Source organism: Sinohyriopsis cumingii, chromosome 13 (assembly GCF_028554795.1).
Source record: "Sinohyriopsis cumingii isolate HCF-2022 chromosome 13, ASM2855479v2, whole genome shotgun sequence".
Classification (NCBI taxonomy): Eukaryota; Metazoa; Mollusca; class Bivalvia; order Unionida; family Unionidae; genus Sinohyriopsis; species Sinohyriopsis cumingii.
The window spans coordinates 22,325,037-22,343,404 of NC_142973.1; the positions used below are offsets into that span (position 1 = coordinate 22,325,037).

General features: G+C 34.9%; 1 protein-coding gene across 1 annotated transcript in view; it reads left to right on the top strand.

The window, feature by feature from the left end:
• Positions 1-18,368, top strand: part of LOC149785045 (MAM and LDL-receptor class A domain-containing protein 2-like) — a 349,170-nt gene that overhangs the window by 104,104 nt on the left and 226,698 nt on the right. Inside the window, exons 43-52 of the mRNA XM_089931272.1 lie at positions 247-402; positions 1,817-1,968; positions 3,165-3,281; positions 5,432-5,522; positions 6,251-6,391; positions 7,679-8,020; positions 12,118-12,189; positions 13,115-13,252; positions 15,347-15,603; positions 17,729-17,816. Of these exons, the coding sequence (XP_089787398.1) occupies positions 247-402; positions 1,817-1,968; positions 3,165-3,281; positions 5,432-5,522; positions 6,251-6,391; positions 7,679-8,020; positions 12,118-12,189; positions 13,115-13,252; positions 15,347-15,603; positions 17,729-17,816 (1,554 nt within the window). The remainder of the gene's footprint in view (positions 1-246; positions 403-1,816; positions 1,969-3,164; positions 3,282-5,431; positions 5,523-6,250; positions 6,392-7,678; positions 8,021-12,117; positions 12,190-13,114; positions 13,253-15,346; positions 15,604-17,728; positions 17,817-18,368) is intronic.

Here is an 18,368-nt window from a genome sequence, read left to right on the forward strand (position 1 = left end):
AGCTCTTGTGTTATGTTTCTTTATCTGCTAAATCTTAAAATATCATTGAGTGTTTGGTTGTTTTGAGTCATTGAAAGTTGCAAGAAAGAGACATCTTTGTGCTTTTATTGAGCAAGTCATTTGAGCATTGCCAAGCATTTGAGTGATTCATTTTTAAGTATTGAAATTGTGCAGTGTTCTATAACATCGTTTGTGTGTTCTTTATACCACAGTTGTTGATCATCCTACATTTTTTTTAATTGATAGCTGGAGTGCAGTCATCAAACTGTCACTTTGAGAGCGCAAATCTGTGTGGCTACATTAATGACCTAACAGACAACTTTAACTGGACTTGGCAGGCAGGGAGCACAGCAACTTTTGGTACTGGACCCTCATCAGATCACACCAGTGGAACAGCCTCAGGTTTGTACAGAATAAATTACTGGTTATAAATAAGTACAGTCACAATGACTCTTGATGGAGATGAGTGATCTGATAAATTAGGGATACAACAGATTTGATAAATTAGGGATACAACAGATTTGATAAATTAGAGATACAACAGATTTGATAAATTAGGGATACAACAGAGTTTTTATTATATGCACCTTTAAATTATTTTAATAAAATCTAGTCTCATTTATTTATAATATCTGTATTTGACAATACCATTTTTACGATATAATTAGGATTTATTTTGTAAAAGTCATTAATAAATTGAATCTTTTTATATGAATCATCTGCATCAGTGATTTATATCAGATGAATGAGATTGGACTGTATTTAGTTTATCCAAACCAACACAAAGTCTCTAAATATCTGATATGTTTGTAAATAAGTTTGTCTTGAAAATAACCCTTTCAATTCCTATGAGGCCCCCAAAATAAGTGTGTTGTTATTGATGGTTATCATTGGACATGATATTTTAATATCAGTAATGCATTAACTGTTGCAGTAATCTCTAGATTATCTTTCCAGGGCAGGAATTACCGTTCTTTTTATGAAAAAACATTCCATCCTACCATGAGATGGAAAGTTTTGGAAAGTTCAGAACCAAAAGAACACAGACTGTACCTCATCATCATGTTAATTTGATATGAAATTTGTGATAGATGTTGAACACAATTGATTTTGGTATTTTCATGAACACTGTGTTTATAGAGATGATCTTATGCAGGTGTTCATTTGATTTTTAATTTGCGATACAAGTTGAACAAAATTGTTCTATAACCAGATCAGAGATAACTACACCTGTTCACTCGCATACTTCGTTATGAAAAGTTAATTTTTTCATTTGACAGTTAACAAATATTGACTGGCACAAGTGTTAATTATGTACTGAAAATGTATGCCTATTTAAATTTGTGTATGTTATGTAGTACAACTAGCTGATGAACATTAGACATGAAATACTTGTCTAACATATCTTTGTGTCCGTGGTAACAGTGCATAGTACATTTTCTAGCAGTACTACTGGTCTACAGTCTGTGTATATATGTTTGACCATGACAGAAATTTGGTGACAGGTTAATTACAGGCTATAAGCTGCTTACATATTTTATCATTGAGAAAGTTTTATCAGTTTTATGTCAAATAAAGCTATGCATTAATAAGATTATATTTCTCACATAAAGTTATGGACTATGCATTAGTCATTGAAATTGCAAAGTGTTTTGCTACAGTGTGGCAATTAGTGTGTATGACATGATATCATTATGCAAGCTGCAAACACCAAAGAGTTATGCTACAGTGTGATAAGCAATTTCTGTGATATTATGTCATTTGTTAATAAAACGGAGAATTACATGATAAATTTCTTTCTTCTCATTTACTTCAGGTCATTACATGTACATTGAAACCTCTGATCCAAGAAAACCTGGTGATATTGCTCGACTCATTTCTGTCACTAATCCTGCCAATGTATCCCCACTGTGCCTGCAGTTCTACTACCACATGTATGGGCCTGGCATCGGTACACTGAATGTCAGGGTATGTTTTCAACTTTGCAGATATTTGCTATATAGAATTAGTCTTCACACTTATTAAATCAGAAATTTTGTATTGTTGCTTCTGAAGTTGCCTTCAGTAGCATCTTTAAATTGTGGAAAAAAGATTTTGAATTGTTCAGTTTTTAATTCCATGGAAGCTTTATTCATTTTTTCAGTCCAACCATAGCTTTTCTTTATGGCCTCAAGTGTAATAAATCTAATCTAATATCACAGTATAATAAACATAATCCAGTATCAAAGTGTAATAATCCTATTCCAATATTAAAGTGTAATAATCCTAATCTAATATCAAAGTGTAATAATCCTAATCCAATATCAAAGTGTAATAATCCTAATCCAGTATCAAAGTGTAATAATCCTAATCCAGTATTAAAGTGTAATAATCCTAATCCAATATCAAAGTGTAATAATCCTAATCTAATATCAAAGTGTAATAATCCTAATCCAATATCAAAGTGTAATAATCCTAATCCAGTATTAAAGTGTAATAATCCTAATCCAATATCAAAGTGTAATAATCCTAATCCAGTATTAAAGTGTAATAATCCTAATCTAATATCAAAGTGTAATAATCCTAATCTAATATCAAAGTGTAATAATCCTAATCCAGTATCAAAGTGTAATAATCCTATTCCAATATTAAAGTGTAATAATCCTAATCTAATATCAAAGTGTAATAATCCTAATCTAATATCAAAGTGTAATAATCCTAATCCAATATCAAAGTGTAATAATCCTAATCCAGTATTAAAGTGTAATAATCCTAATCCAATATCAAAGTTAAATAATCCTAATCCAGGATAAAAATGTAATAAACCTAATCCAGTATAAAAATGTAATAAACCTAATCCAGTATCAAAGTGTAATAAACCTAATCTAATGTCGAAGCATAATAAACCTAATCCAATATACAAGCAAAAATAGGAAGATCGTGCATGTTTTCAGTCAGGAACTTACAGGTACTGTAAATAATTTTCAGCAGCATGACACTTTTTTTAATGTGCTGAATTCACTATGTTTCCAATAAAAAATCCTTGCAAATAACAGATTCTTGATACTAAATGATTTTGAATTAAATCATATTTTCATGATTATCCATTACTATCATATTTACAAAAACATTTAGCTCACTAAAATTGTGTGATCTGCAGATTTTGTATATTTTTTATGCTCCAGCTGAAGGTGAACAATGGCCTTGGTTCTCCCATCTGGAGCCTGTCCAGAGATCAGGGTAATCAGTGGAGTCTGGCTCAAGTCAGTCTGCAATCCAGCACCATCTCACAGCCTTATCAGGTTAGTAGTGTAATTTAACAGAACATTTCTCATTTCCTACTTTTAATTAGAGGTATACTGTATTCTATGTAATACCCCTAATATGCATTTAGGAAATTTTCTGTCTGAGAGGTTTAAAAGTTCACCATTAAAGGCATATGTTAATGATATCATAAACAAATAAACAATGTCCCTATCATGTTCATGTTCCTTCTGCAAGAATTAATTCCCATTGTGTTGGGTGATCTTCACATTTAAGGTGAATTGTTTCTTCCTATGTTGTTGTGCTAAATGAAGCATGTGTCAGGTTTGTTTTTGAGACCGGTTTAATCCATTCCATTGTAAAGAGACATTAGCTGTATACATAGGTAAATTTCTAATGAGACATATCAGCCAGCAAACCTGTATTGGAATGATGTGTGCTCTCAATTATTCATAAGAGTTATCAACTTATTGCAGTATACTTGTCTGCAGCACATGAGTACACATATAGATGATTGTTATAAACTGGTATTTCTTGCTGATCTTGAGTTACAGTCATATGAAGCATAAAGAGGGGTGTGGGCTTATCAGTGAAAGCATGTATCAATTATAGTATGTCTGCCTTTGGTGATCTGTACATCATATTTCTCTATCAAATGTAATGTTCAACAACTGACTGCTCTGGTGGCCTAGTGATTATAGTGTCCAGCTGCTTTGCTAGGAGCTCAGCATTAAGAGGTTAGTTTTAGGACTGGTCGGCCTGGTGTCAGGATAATGTGACTGGGTGGGACATCATGCTGCATGTCTGCGGCATGATGATCCCAGTGCTAGTCAAAACTATGAACTGCCACATCACAGACATCATAGTGATATGACTGAAAAATTGTTAACGCTACATTAAAAATCCAAAACACACACACACACTGTTCAACTACTTGTAAATCCACATGGTATAGCACAAACAAGCCTCCAGTTGCCAATTAAAATTAATGTGCTCCATGGGCAGATAATTGTCTGTTTCATCACTATCAGTGAACCAGAAAGATGCAGCTTCATTCATTTGGTCATGTGACTGGAGCATATGTGAATTTGTCATGTTACTCTCACGTCTTACCTGTCTTTCATGTGACTATTATCGTGGTTCAGCAATGCATCCAACTACCAAATGGATGGAGTAATTTGACACAGTAACCCAAATTTCTTAGAACACTGTCTAAAGTATCTTCAAATTATCTCTGTGTTCACTCATATGTTGTGGACAAATCTATCTGCAGAAAATTGCAAGGTTTTATGAATACTTGAGATCATATCCCAAACCACACAACATACCAGTACAGGTTTGGGGGCTGATGTATCAGAATAGTAAATTCCAAGAAAGTCCTAATGTTTTGGGTGTGTTTTAATAGTCACTTTCCTCCAGAGAGGTATGTCAAGATTGAGAAATGCATGTACACTCAATTAATTGTCTTTTGTGTGTGAGCTTATTGATGAATGCATGTGCAGGTATAATGTCAAATGTGTCGAATAATGCTTTACTTTTGTAAACTGAGTGCCATATTTACTCCTGTACAAAATGTTGGCAACTGTGAACATGATAGGCCTAGATCTGTGATGGCATCATGTGATGGCAACTCACAGTCAATGCCATTTGCTTGAAAGTTGGCACATAAAGCATAAACTTCTGAGCAGGAGTTTAAGCTTGAGAATTTGTGTCAACTAGTCACAAATGAGTTTACTTTTGTAACATAATTTATTTTTGGTTCTGAGTGAAAATTCGGACTTCTGAGCTGTGTGATCTCCATGCCAGAAGATTAACTAATAGGATATACACTAATCTGTTGGCCATTTTATTTGGATCCAGGCTATTTACAGTTGGTTTGAGGGAGGATAACATAAGTTACAATGCTGTGAATGCGTTGCTAGTATAGTGGATATTTGCAATACAGAAACCACAAACATTGTTCCCAAATCTTAAAATACATAAATTTCTATCCCCATTCTCACACATTACAGAAAATTTAATCCAGATATTGTGAAGTGCTAAACTCTGTTTTGCCCTGAAAGAGATGCCACTCTCATTTGATAAAGTCTTTCTGCCTCTGAAAAAGCTGCCCAACTTGAGAAATTGTTCCAACATGTCTAAAAGATATACTGGAGCTGCTATTTTAAATTTGTCTTTCTACTTTTAGATTGTGTTTGAAGGTATTCGAGGTATCAACTTCCAGGGAGACATTGCAATTGATGATGTGAATGTCACTTCTGGCTTATGCCCATCACCAGGTTGGTTTTGCTAGTTATTTATTCATTCATCATCTTTTGAAATTTGATTGATTGACATGAGCAAGAATATTAAAAGTGAAAGCTTTCAGTGTTTAAAAGTCTATCTGCTGATCATGAATGAAAATTCAGTGATATCAGTGTTCTAAAATGTCAGCAATTAAAATTTTAACATCAATTTAAATTTAAATGACTTAGCTGCTTTTTTACTTACATTGTAAATAGCAAGACATGCAACTTTTCTGTTGCTAATGGTAACAGATGTCATCAACAATGTTAAGGTACTGTGTTGAAGTTTTTGAAAGTCATATATCTTCTATGAGTAACTTTATTCGGTAAGTCTATAGCCACATTAAAATTACATGCTTTGCTGATTTGACATTGTGTTCCACATGTATTGTTTCATTCTGGTGCTAAACCTTTAATATAATAGTGTCAGGGATTTGTCATCACAAGGACACCCATGTTTTCATTCCTTGCATTCTTCTTGGATAGTTCTGGATCAGGACTCAGAATTGTGTCCAACTCCATTGCTGATTATATTTTTATTTGGATTCTGAAATATTTGGATAAACTGAGTATAGATTAACATCAACTGAGTGTGAATTAACATAAACTGAGTATGGATTAATATAAACTGAGTATGGATTAAAAAGGCTTTGAAAATAATCCCAGTTTTAATACTGTCCTTGAAAAATAAGTTGAGAAATATTACAATTTGTTCCTTGTAGGTTCCTGTTCATTTGAGAATGGTCGATGTACATGGACTAATGCTCGGATTGGTGATGATTTTGACTGGCAAGATGGAACCGGATCTACCAGCACCATAAATACAGGGCCCAATAATGACCACACTCTGCAGAATGCACAGGGTTAGTACACATTACATAAATAGCCATCAAGTTGTACTGCATCATATCATGTTCCATGAGCACCTCTCTTGTTAAACCTTTACCTGATAGCATCTATTATTGTGTAGGCTGTTGCTGTTATTAAACCTTTACCTCACAGCAGCTGTTATTGTGTAGGCTGTTGCTGTTCTTAACTCTTTTCCAGATAACAGCTGTTGTTGTGTAGGCTGTTATTAACCCTGTACCCCATATCAGCTGTTGTTTTGTAGGCTGTTGCTGTTATTAACCATTTACCTTGCATCAGCTGTTATTGTGTAGGCTGTTGCTGTTCTTAACTCTTTACCTCACATCAGCTGTTACTGTGTAGGCTGTTGCTGTTATTAACCCTTTACCTTACAGCAGCTGTTATTGTGTAGGTTGTTGCTGAAATTAGTCAAGCTGACCTTTCTCAGTCTCTCAGTATACCTGTTCATTGTCTATGTCTGTATCACAAACACATCTGAATTTGGTAATTATCAAAGTCATTGTTGCCTGCAGTTATATTGGATCTTGTATCAGACTTATTCAAGCTTATGTTGCCATAATTCTAATCATCAGATCTAGAGAAAGTACTGAATGAAGTCCACAACCTCCATTTTAAATAAGGGAGAATCTGAATAGATACCTTCAACAGTAGATTATGACTATTTCTTAAATAGCAGCCACATGATGTGATGCCATTGTCACTTTCCTTGATGCCGATAGTTTCTATAGCAACCTGCTCAGAATTGCTGCCGGTGGACAAAGGCATCAAAATAAACTTCCTCTCAAATGCACTTATGTGAGATAAAGGGTTAATCTGTTTCCTAAATTATGCTCTTTATTAAACATACATATATATTTCCAATATATGGAGTCGGACACAAGATTGAGGGATAGGATAATGCTGCCTTTATTTCACAGTTGTGTGCTGTAATTGCACATTGGCAGTTTTTTTAGATACTGTTTCTGTTTCTAGACTTTGGCTTCTCTGAGCCGCTTGAAGTGTGTATCCAGGAAATTTCTGGCATCCTAATGTTATACATATAATATACCTTCTAGCTCAGTCCTTCTGAATTGACTTCATTCCAAGAACTTGGATCTGAAAATAGATACATTTGATTTTCACTTTGTATATTTGGTTGGGGGTTAATTACCTACCCACATACCCAACTGAAACATGTTGGGTTTGAGCCAATGATTGTTCCTTACCATGTTTTAGAAAATTTAAATATGTATTTTATTCTTGACATGGTAGTTCTTATCACTTGCTGTTTCCTTTTCCCCTAGGACATTACCAATATATCGAGGCCTCAGCTCCAAGGATTGCAGGAAACAAAGCATGGTTAGTGAGTCAAATATTTGGACCAACAACTGGCCGCTGTTTCAGCTTCTGGTATAACATGTATGGGCAGCACATAGGAACCCTCAGTGTCTACATACAGTTGCAGAATGGTGGCAATCAGACTGTATGGAGCCTCAGGGGTGACCAAGGCAACCAATGGTACAATGGACAGACCCCTATCCAATCAACAGCACCATATCAGATCATCATTGAGGGTGTAAGAGGGGCAGGTTATGCTGGAGATATTGCTATTGATGACCTCTCCTTCCTTCCCTCTATTTGTGGAGGTATATTAATTGTGTTAATTAGATTTTTGTTTGTACATTATTTTAATTAAGTATACAGCCCTATTTGCTGCTATTTATTTGTGCATGTTTAATTCTTGCTATGTAAAGGTCCTCTCTGTGTTCACTTACCTGTTACATCAGTAGTCTGTATGATGTTGAACTATCCCAGTTTAGTTGTTTTTAGAGTGCTGTCTAATTATATGATACTCTAGCAGGTATATGACAGGTTAGCTCATTTGTATTGGGATCATTGCTTTTGGAACCAGTAGGTAGGTTGTTCTTGAACAAGGAACATTTACTGTAATAGTAGTGGCAACAGTATGGCCAGCAGATTGACCATAGCCAGTAGAATGCTCTAGGGATTGCCAGTGTGGCATAGCATGGAGTATTGCCAAAGTTGCCAGGATGGCACAGTGTAAACCCTGTGGTTACTATGCCTTCAGTTATTAAAGCATATATGCCTAGTGTGGCACAGGGTGTATATAGTGGCAACAGAAATGTGTGCCAACAGATATTTAATACAATGGTCAGTGCTTTCTAAACTTGATCTAGGTAAATTGTGATGGCTACATGCACTTGTTAATTTAAAGGTATGTATCAGGATTACAGTAACCCAACATAGCTTTTTGTATATTTATTCACGATTTGGTTCATGTGAAAAATATTGTGTACCTTGTCATTTCAAACTTAAAATAAGCTTATCCTTCTTAAGATGAGCCCTGAAAGTTTGAGTGTGCCCATTACCTATGAGAGAACCTATTGCATCATGTACACTGGATATCCATTATACCACATATTTATCCATCAGTCAGTTTGTTCCTCAGTTCGGACATTCATTAAAATTGGAACAAATAGGTAGGGGTTCTAACTCTAGACAAGCATTTGACCAATCGATCCATCGAACCCAGTGCACTCAGACCATTACTGTGACATATTTGTCCTGCTTTTTGAGGACACCCCTTTTTGTTTTAATTATCCATACAATAAATGGGCAGGGGCTGTAACTCTAGACAAGCATTCGACCATTCGATCCATCTAACCCAGTGCACTCAGACCATTACTGTGACATATTTGTCCTGCTTTTTGAGGACACCTCTTTTTGTTTTAATTATCCATACAATAAATGGGCAGGGGCTGTAATTCTAGACACACATTCGACCAATCGATCCATCTAACCCAGTGCACTCAGACCATTACTGTGACATATTTGTCCTGCTTTTTGAGGACACCCCTTTTTGTTTTAATTATTCATACAACACAAACCTTCCTACTGAGGCCAAAGTCAAATTCCTGATTAATGTGATGTATCTTTATATATACTCTTTGACAGCTGCATTCTCTCTGGCAACTGCATACTCTGACAGCTGCATACTCTGATAGCTACATACTCTGACAGCTACATACTCTGGCAGCTGCATACTCTGACAGCTGCATACCCTGACAGTTACACACTCTGACAGCTACATACTCTCTGGCAACTGCATACTCTGACAGCTACATACTCTAGCAACTGCATACTCTGACAGCTACATACTCTCTGGTACCTGGTATTATCACTTTATATCATATGGGAAAAATTCACAAACTGGTTAGTAGGTTAGAATATAGGACCTCCTTGACTGGTGCTCTGTGATTTAAGCTGCACTTGCTTCATTTCTGTGACACATTGCTACTCACATACTTTCAAAGAGGTGTGGGATGTTTCACAGCTTGCACTGAAGGTATATGGATAGGTACAGCATTAGATGTGTGATAGCCAAGTGTGGGATGGTGCACAGCTTGCACTGTAGGTATATGGATAGGTACAGCATTAGATGTGTGATAGCCAAGTGTGGGATGGTGCACAGCTTGCACTGTAGGTATATGGATAGGTACAGCATTAGATGTGTGATAGCCAAGTGTGGGATGGTGCACAGCTTGCACTGTAGGTATATGGATAGGTACAGCATTAGATATGTGATATTCTTGAACTTCTACTACACTCTTGAAGTTAGAAACTGTAAATTTTGGTCAGTGACAGATTGTATCAAATCTTTGAGAGTGTTAATCATGCTTTTGGGGTGGGACTGGTAGTGGTGTTGTGTCTTATGTTTGAAACAATAAAGCTTCCCTCTGCATATTCAGTTGTAGGCCATGAGAAATTTGTAGAAGTTCAAATTGATTTGGCTATTTGCAGTGCATGGAAAGTGTTTTGGTCCAAATAAGCCCATGAAATTATTGTGCAGTATTCTCTTTACTGATTGGCTGCAATCGTGGGAAAACTTTTTTATCCTGCCATCTGGAATTTTTTGTTGTCATTGAAAATTTAGACTGCTATTTGTTTAATTCAACTTACAAAAGGGAATTGGGAAAAAATGGTCTCATCTGTTTCAATAATGCCAATTTACCCCCACAGGGATTTGTTATGTCATTTCTAACATATCATAACATGAAAAATGGCAAAACCCGCAAGACAAGAACAAAAACAACAAGTAGAATTATTGGTATTACTTAGATAATAACAAGGGTGGCATTGGGGATGGATGGACGGTATATCTGAAGCATGGAATCCACCCTATATACAAGCCTGGTTTAAGTGTGAACTTGATGAAGTAAATAACTCACCTTTGTTCACAGAAGAATATAGACACATACCAGTCTCACCAACTGACAGAATTTTATCCAACCACAGATCATATTTATGTGGTAAATATGTGTTGCAAGTCTGACTCAAAAAGAGATTTGTTTATGTCTTCTGTACACTCTAAAGTTCCAAATCAGATACTGAAAATATTAGGTCACAAATACATTACAGTAAATATGTGTATTTCTGCATCCAGTAGTCTTCTTTTCACTAAAATATTGCATCAGTGGAATGTTTTGCTGTGATGTAGAATTTCAACGTAAACACTGTTACTGTGTTGTGTTGGCAAGTCACATGCATTGGACATTTTGTGTTGACAAATGTTTTGTCTTTTGTAAAATGTTCTGTTTATTTGGATGGATGCTTATTCATTAATTTATTGTTATCAAAAATGTATAATATACTTTTACTATTTCAACTTCGTTTGGGACTGATTTTTATGTACAACAAATGAAAGGTATAACATCTGTCAGAGTGAACAATATTATCCGTTCTTCTTTCTATCTAAATAATTTCTACCGAAATAAAACTAAATAATTTCTCCTGAATAAAACTGTGTGATCAAAAGAATCTCAAATGGGTAATGATTTAATATTAAATTTATGACAGTCGTTAAATAATGCCCATCTTTTGCTTGCCAAGGCTCACAAAAGCAGGATGTTATTCAACTAATTTCCTAAATTCAATATTAAATCGTTACCCATTTGAGAGCCTCTGTTTATTAACTATCTTTCATACAGTGTTCATAAAATGATAAATTAATAACAGTTTCATATAAGTACCATATGTCAGAGTTGGATCTGATCTGGTCTGACCACAAAAGATACTTGTCTCCATAGAAAAATTAATATAAATCACATTTGAAACTGACCATTTCATTGGAAGAAGGGGGACATAATACTTTCAAGTTTAATTGGGACTTTGCAGGTAATACAACAGTAATAAATGCTTCTGAACAGCTTTATCAACACAAATGAGCTGCGCAAACACAAGAATGTGTTTATTATTGTCATTCAAGTGATCTCAGTGCCACTGTTCACAAACTTGTAAATAATTTTTAATACAGATGGCTTAAACATTCTCATTCAAGGCAATGATATGTAATAACTTTTGTTCCTCAACATGCATCTAACATATTTTTGATTAACCTATAGCTTAAATGGAATTGGATTGTTCCACTTTGTGAACTTTACCTATGCACATTTTCCCCTTCCAGTAGTCTTCAAAGGAGTTAAGACATTTCCCTATCTGTTGTCAGCCAGTTAAGTAATTCATTTTCTGTGCTAATTAGTAATTGTTGTTTTCCCTAATTTGGAAATTTGGCCATTTAAGGGATAGGCCAATTAAATTAATACTACTTATATAATAATAATAATAATAATAATAATAATAATAATAATAATAATAATAACCATGATTATATGTGATATCATTATCATATAGGAGGTGACTGTGATACTATTTTCTTTTACAGTCCAGCCAGCTGCTGCATTTATTGGAAATTTGACAGCAATTAATGTGACAACAACAACAACCACCGCACCGAGTAAGTAGAACAAATGCCTTGAAATACAGAGTAAAATATATAGCAAGATGGACATCCTAGGAATACATGCTAAATTATCTTTGAGGTTTTATTAGATACAACTTTTTGTGCCAATAATTGAATATTGTCTGAAGTGTGCAATATTTCTCCATACTGCACAACTAACAACCATGTTTGCAGTAAAACACATTTGAATACTTGGTTGCATTATTTGCATTTGGTTGTGTGAATGGAATTAACAGAAATGAAATTAATTTAAAGGGATAATGAAAACTTTTTCTGAGTGAAACTGCGCACCTTACGTCATGTGATATTGCACAGATACTTGTTTATAGTTTCACAACACAAATGTAGTGACCTATAACTGTTGATCAATTTTTTTTTGCAATTTAAGTTTTAACATTGGTTGCACAACAAGTTCTAACTATTTATACCAGGAGTCAGCAACCTATGGCACACTTGCCACGAGATGGCAAGTCAAGAGATTTTGTGTGGCACATGAAGGGCAGCCAAAATCTTGATTTTAACAGTGTTACTCTCTTATGGTGGCATACACTCATTCCTTTTGTAATTAGTCTGGAAAAAAGTGGCATGCTATGTAAAATAGATTGCCAACTCCTGATTTAGACACACACCCATTAGGGCATGATGTTATTTTTGAGGTTGAGGTAATCATAAACCCTTAGATATGTCGGATTGCCAATTAAACCAGGAACCACATAGATGCTATCAGTTACATTGCAAGTGGACTAAACAGGCCCCTTAATTTATAGTCATTATCTCCATTCAGTTATTAAGTACATATGTGCATGCATACATGCAAGCATGCACACACACACAGAGACACACACACCCAGACAGACAGACACACACATGCATTAGCTGATGGACATGTCAGCATTTACTGTGGTACTTTCTATTTCAGTCACGGGACAGCTGTTCTGTAACTTTGACAGCTCACCATGTGGATGGACACAGGATCAAACAGATAACTTTGACTGGACTAGACTCAGAGGAGCCACTAGTACTGTACTTACAGGACCAAATACAGACCATGGAGGAAGTAAGTCATTCCTTAGTTATATTGCTTGCATAAGCAGTTAGTTAGACATCAGTATATTTTTATTCTGGAGCTAAGTCGGGCATATTATTTTGGTTTTAAACTGCACTTTATTTTGACTTTGCTGAAAAAATAGAAGCTCAATACTTTTCACAAGAATATACCAAGGCAGCTGAACTGGGATGGTCAGGGTGGCTATTGCATATTATTGTATAGCACTGTCTGTCCATCCATTAATGTTTGTCTGGCCAATAACTTTGCATGCCTTGATGAGATCTAGATGAGATAATTTTCAGATATATATATATATATATATATATATATATATATATATATATATATATATATGTGTGTGTGTGTGTGTGTGTGTGTGTGTGTTTGTGTGTATGTATATATATATGTATATATCATAAATAGATGGTGTACCATGTACCATAACTGGGTCACTAGCTTAGAGGTCAGGGTTATGGCAAGGGAAAATGTAATTTTATGACTGGTTCCTCTATCAGGGCTGTAACAAGATAATGTCATTAAACTTTGTTTGGATAGACATCATCACTACAACATGTGTCATGTAATGTAGTCATGTCACCTACCCCAAGGTCAGGGTCACAGCTGGGGAAAATTTAATTCATTGTCAGGCTTCCTTGTAATGGATTCAGTTTATAAAAAACTGAAGATATTTTAATGAGACATTGCTTTGATGTAAATCAAGACTGGTCTGTGGCATACCACACTTACACCCCTACTTAATTGTCAAGGTCCTGGAAAATGTAATTCTGTGACCTATTTCCTCGTTGGGCTGTTACTTTGAATCTCAGAAGATATTTTCATTAAGCTTTGACCAGATATACATAATGAATAGACATTACAGTTTTTTCCTGGGTCTGACTCCCCACCTTAAGGTCAAGGTTACAGTAAAGAAAAATGTAATACTGTGACCTGTTTCTTTGTGTACTCTTTTCTGTGCCTGGTCCATAAGTTTTGAATTTAAGTAGATATTGTGAAACTTGGCATGGATACATATAATAAGTGGATAGTGTATCACACCGCTGACAGTCAGCTTAAAGGTCAAATCAAGGGTCAAGGGAAATGTCACCAGATGGGTTATCATGTCATTTGTAGTATTTTTATCTGAGCATATTGCTGGTGTGGGTATAAACATTTTTTAAAATTTGCATTTGTCTCCATTTCTTTGAAACTGTTGATGTACAGTGGTGAAACTTGATGAGTGCCTTTATCTTGAGAAGTGCTACTCAGTGCTTGCAAAACTAAGTCACAATAAACAACTTTTCAGGTAAAGATTTGGGCTAGAATAATGAGTGGGTTAAAGATAGAGTTCAAGATGATCCAGAATTGAGGAAAGCATGGCATAACAATGAGTTACCTCACTATCCTATTAGGTTTTGACATGGTTGCAGCAGATTGACAGCCTGACTGATACAGTATGATGTAATTGACAGTCAGACTGATATAGTATCATGTAATTGACAGCCTGACTGATACAGCATGATGTAATTGACAGTCTGACTGATACAGCATGATGTAATTGACAGCCTGACTGATACAGCATGATGTAATTGACAGTCTGACTAATACAGTGATACAGTATGATGTAATTGACAGCCTGACTGATACAGCATGATGTAATTGACAGTCTGACTGATACAGCATGATGTAATTGACAGTCTGACTGATACAGCATGATGTAATTGACAGTCTGACTGATACAGCATGATGTAATTGACAGCCTGACTGATACAGCATGATGTAATTGACAGTCTGACTGATACAGTGATACAGTATGATGTAATTGACAGCCTGACTGATACAGTACGATGTAATTGAATGCTTCACATAAATCTGAATGTTTCAAAGAAATCCATGTAGTAGCATCTCCAAATCTTCATTAGTTAGATCTGAGTTTTAACACTGTTGTCAGCATTTGCTTCAGCTACAATCAATATAGTCATTTATCTTTATCAATGTGAGTTCATAATTTTGTTAGTAGAAATTTTTATTGTAATGCCATCACTTTGAAGTTGAAAAATGTACCACTGCAAAATACTTGCTTTCCTCATAAAATAATTTTTATAGGTGGCTACTATTACTACATTGAAACATCCTTCCCACGTCATGCTGGAGAAAAGGCACGTCTCATTAGCCCACTGCAACAGCCTGGCTTACTCTGCTTTTCATTCTGGTACAACATGTATGGAGGGAACATAGGCGATCTAAATGTGTACCTCAAAGTTCGACCTGATCTTGGCTCACCCATTTTCACTAAGCATGGCACACAGGGACAAAAATGGATTCAGGGATTCATTGATATCAATCCTGCAGTTCCATTCCAGGTATGTGTGTATTTATGGAGTTCATGCCATTAAAGAATCTATCAATTCAGTTTTGTTCATCTACCTCAGCTTTGTGAAAAGGGCATTATATAGGTTTCCCTCTTTTTTGTCTCTCCAGTCATTAAATGTCATAATCCATCTTCCCTGTCTAGGCTGTGACTCTGCTTTCAGTATGAACCATTCAGGTCAAATATTTCATATTCTCTGTAATGAAATGTGCTGAATAATTTCTTATTTTGGGAGGTATAGAAAGTGGAAATTTAAAGTTTTCACATAAATTTAACAAATTTAAGATTCTCCTTATCACTTAGTAAAACCTATATTTCTTTGAGTGTTTTAAATTTTGCATTGGTTTAAGTAGAAAATTCTGATGGAAGGTTCCCATGGTGTCATGTAATGTTTTGTCATATCACAGTGTGATGTAATTATCTTGTATGCTGTAATGATGAGATTGTGACTTTCCAATGTGATGTAATTGCCTTATATACTGTCATGTGATTGCAACATCACCTTGCGATATAATTATCTTGTATGCTGTCAGTATGTTATTTGACATAACAATGCGATGAAATTACATTATTTGCTGTCATGATATGATTATGTGATCACATTGTGATGTTATTATATTATATGTTGTCATGATGTGATTGTGACATCACAATGAGATCTAATTACCTTGGATGTTCTCATCATGTGATTTAGGTCACATTGTGATATAATTATCATGTATGTTCTCATGATATGATTGCTATATCACAGATGTAATTACTGATCATGATGTGATTGTGATATTGCAATGATGTAATTATATTGTGTCCTGTTATGTGATTTCAACATCACAGTGTGATGTAATTACTTTGCATGCTGTAAAAACGTGACTGATATCACAAAATGATGTAATTACATTGTATATTTTCATGATGTGATTGCAACCATACTGTGTGATATTACTTTGTATGCTTTCATAATGTGACTTTTTACATCAAAATGGGATGTAATTACCTTTTATGCTGTCATGATGTGACATCATAGTGTGAGATAATTATCTTATATGCTCTCATGTGATTCTGATATCACAGTGGATGTATTTACTGGTCATGATGTGATTGTAATAACATTGCACAATGTAATTACATTGGATGCTGTCATGATGCAGTGTCACACAAGGCAAATGTACAAAAAATAACATTTGATAAATTTGAACATTGTTTAAGTAACTCATTCTGTATATTTTGAAATTAAATTGAAATCAAAATGTTTTATGTTCAAACTCTTTTTGAAATGCAATTTCCATTATGTACTGTTTGAATTTTTTATTTTAGAAAATCCCTTACAATGTGCACTTTGAGATATGCATGTGTAAAAGCTTATGTCATGAAATGTAATTTATGATGGAAACTTTACTTTTTGATTTTAAAATTTAGTATGTTTTAAATTATTAGTATGTATTAAATTTTCCAAAGCAGATGAACTTGATGCAAAAAAATTCATAACTTTATTTCTTCACAGTCCTTTACAGGGACCATCTTATACTTGCTTATAGGTCAACCCCAACTGCAAACTGCAAAGACCCAGATTTGCTGTTGCATAATGTGCTGCAGATCTGGGTTAGTCCAGTTAGGAATAATCTGTTGAACAAACAATAGAGACCCTGATCTGCAGGTGCATTATGCAATAGCAGAGCAGTATCTATATTTATTTACAGTTAGACTCTATTTATGAGTGAGTATATATGGTGGTAATTATTGCAAATTAACTTTATTAATGAGCTATCAGTTTGAAGGTATCATTGTTACTCAAACCATGACTTGAACAAGCTGAAGAAGAAAAAAAATTTCAACATGAAGTAATAAAAGCCCCTATTTCTTCAGAGGTATTTTCAGAAAATTTAAAAAACTTAAAAAAGCAGAATTTTCAGAAAAATTACAATCCGTGATGTCAGTAACAAATGAATGAATTTTGTATGAAGCATTGGCAAAAACATCAGTAAGTGGAAGTATTAAAGGCTTTTCGTTGATCAATTCTGACTTAAGCATCAGTAGAAATTTATTACATTATTATTAGTATTATTATTATTATTAATATTATTATTATTATTACTATTATTATTATTATCTAATTTTAGATTATCATTGAAGGAATAGTAGGCAATGGATACATGGGTGACATAGCCATTGATGATGTGAATATTGTTTCTGGACGATGTCCACAAGGTAATGATTTATTACAATATCTTTGCTTTGAGAAACATGCAGTATGTAGGATTCAAAATATTCATCTGCCAGTGTGGAGTTATTTTGTACAACAAAACTGGGTTGCTGAGTCCTACTTTTCAGGGTTCTTATGCATTTTCTAAAGTGTCATGCACAAAAGCTCAGTGTGACCTATATTTTTCTTGGTTTATTCAGCATTTCAGAAGATTTCTTAGTTCACAATAGCAGGGCTCCGAGTGGCCGAGTGATCTAAAGCACTCTTCTTTACAGATCACTGCCATCTCACCTCTGTCTGTGTGGGTTCAAGTCTCAGATTTGGCCAATGTCGGTATGTGAGAAAGCTTGCCAGTAGCTTCTCGTGGGTCGGTGGTTCTTTCTGGGGCTTTCCCGGGTTCTTCCTCCACCATTAATACTGGCCGCCATGTATAGCCTATTGTGTGCTGAAAAATGGCGTTAAACCCCACACCAACAACAACAGTTCACAATAGCTTTTATGTTTTTGAGCTGCTGCCCACCAACAACCTGGTTTCAAATACTTACACAGGAAAATCA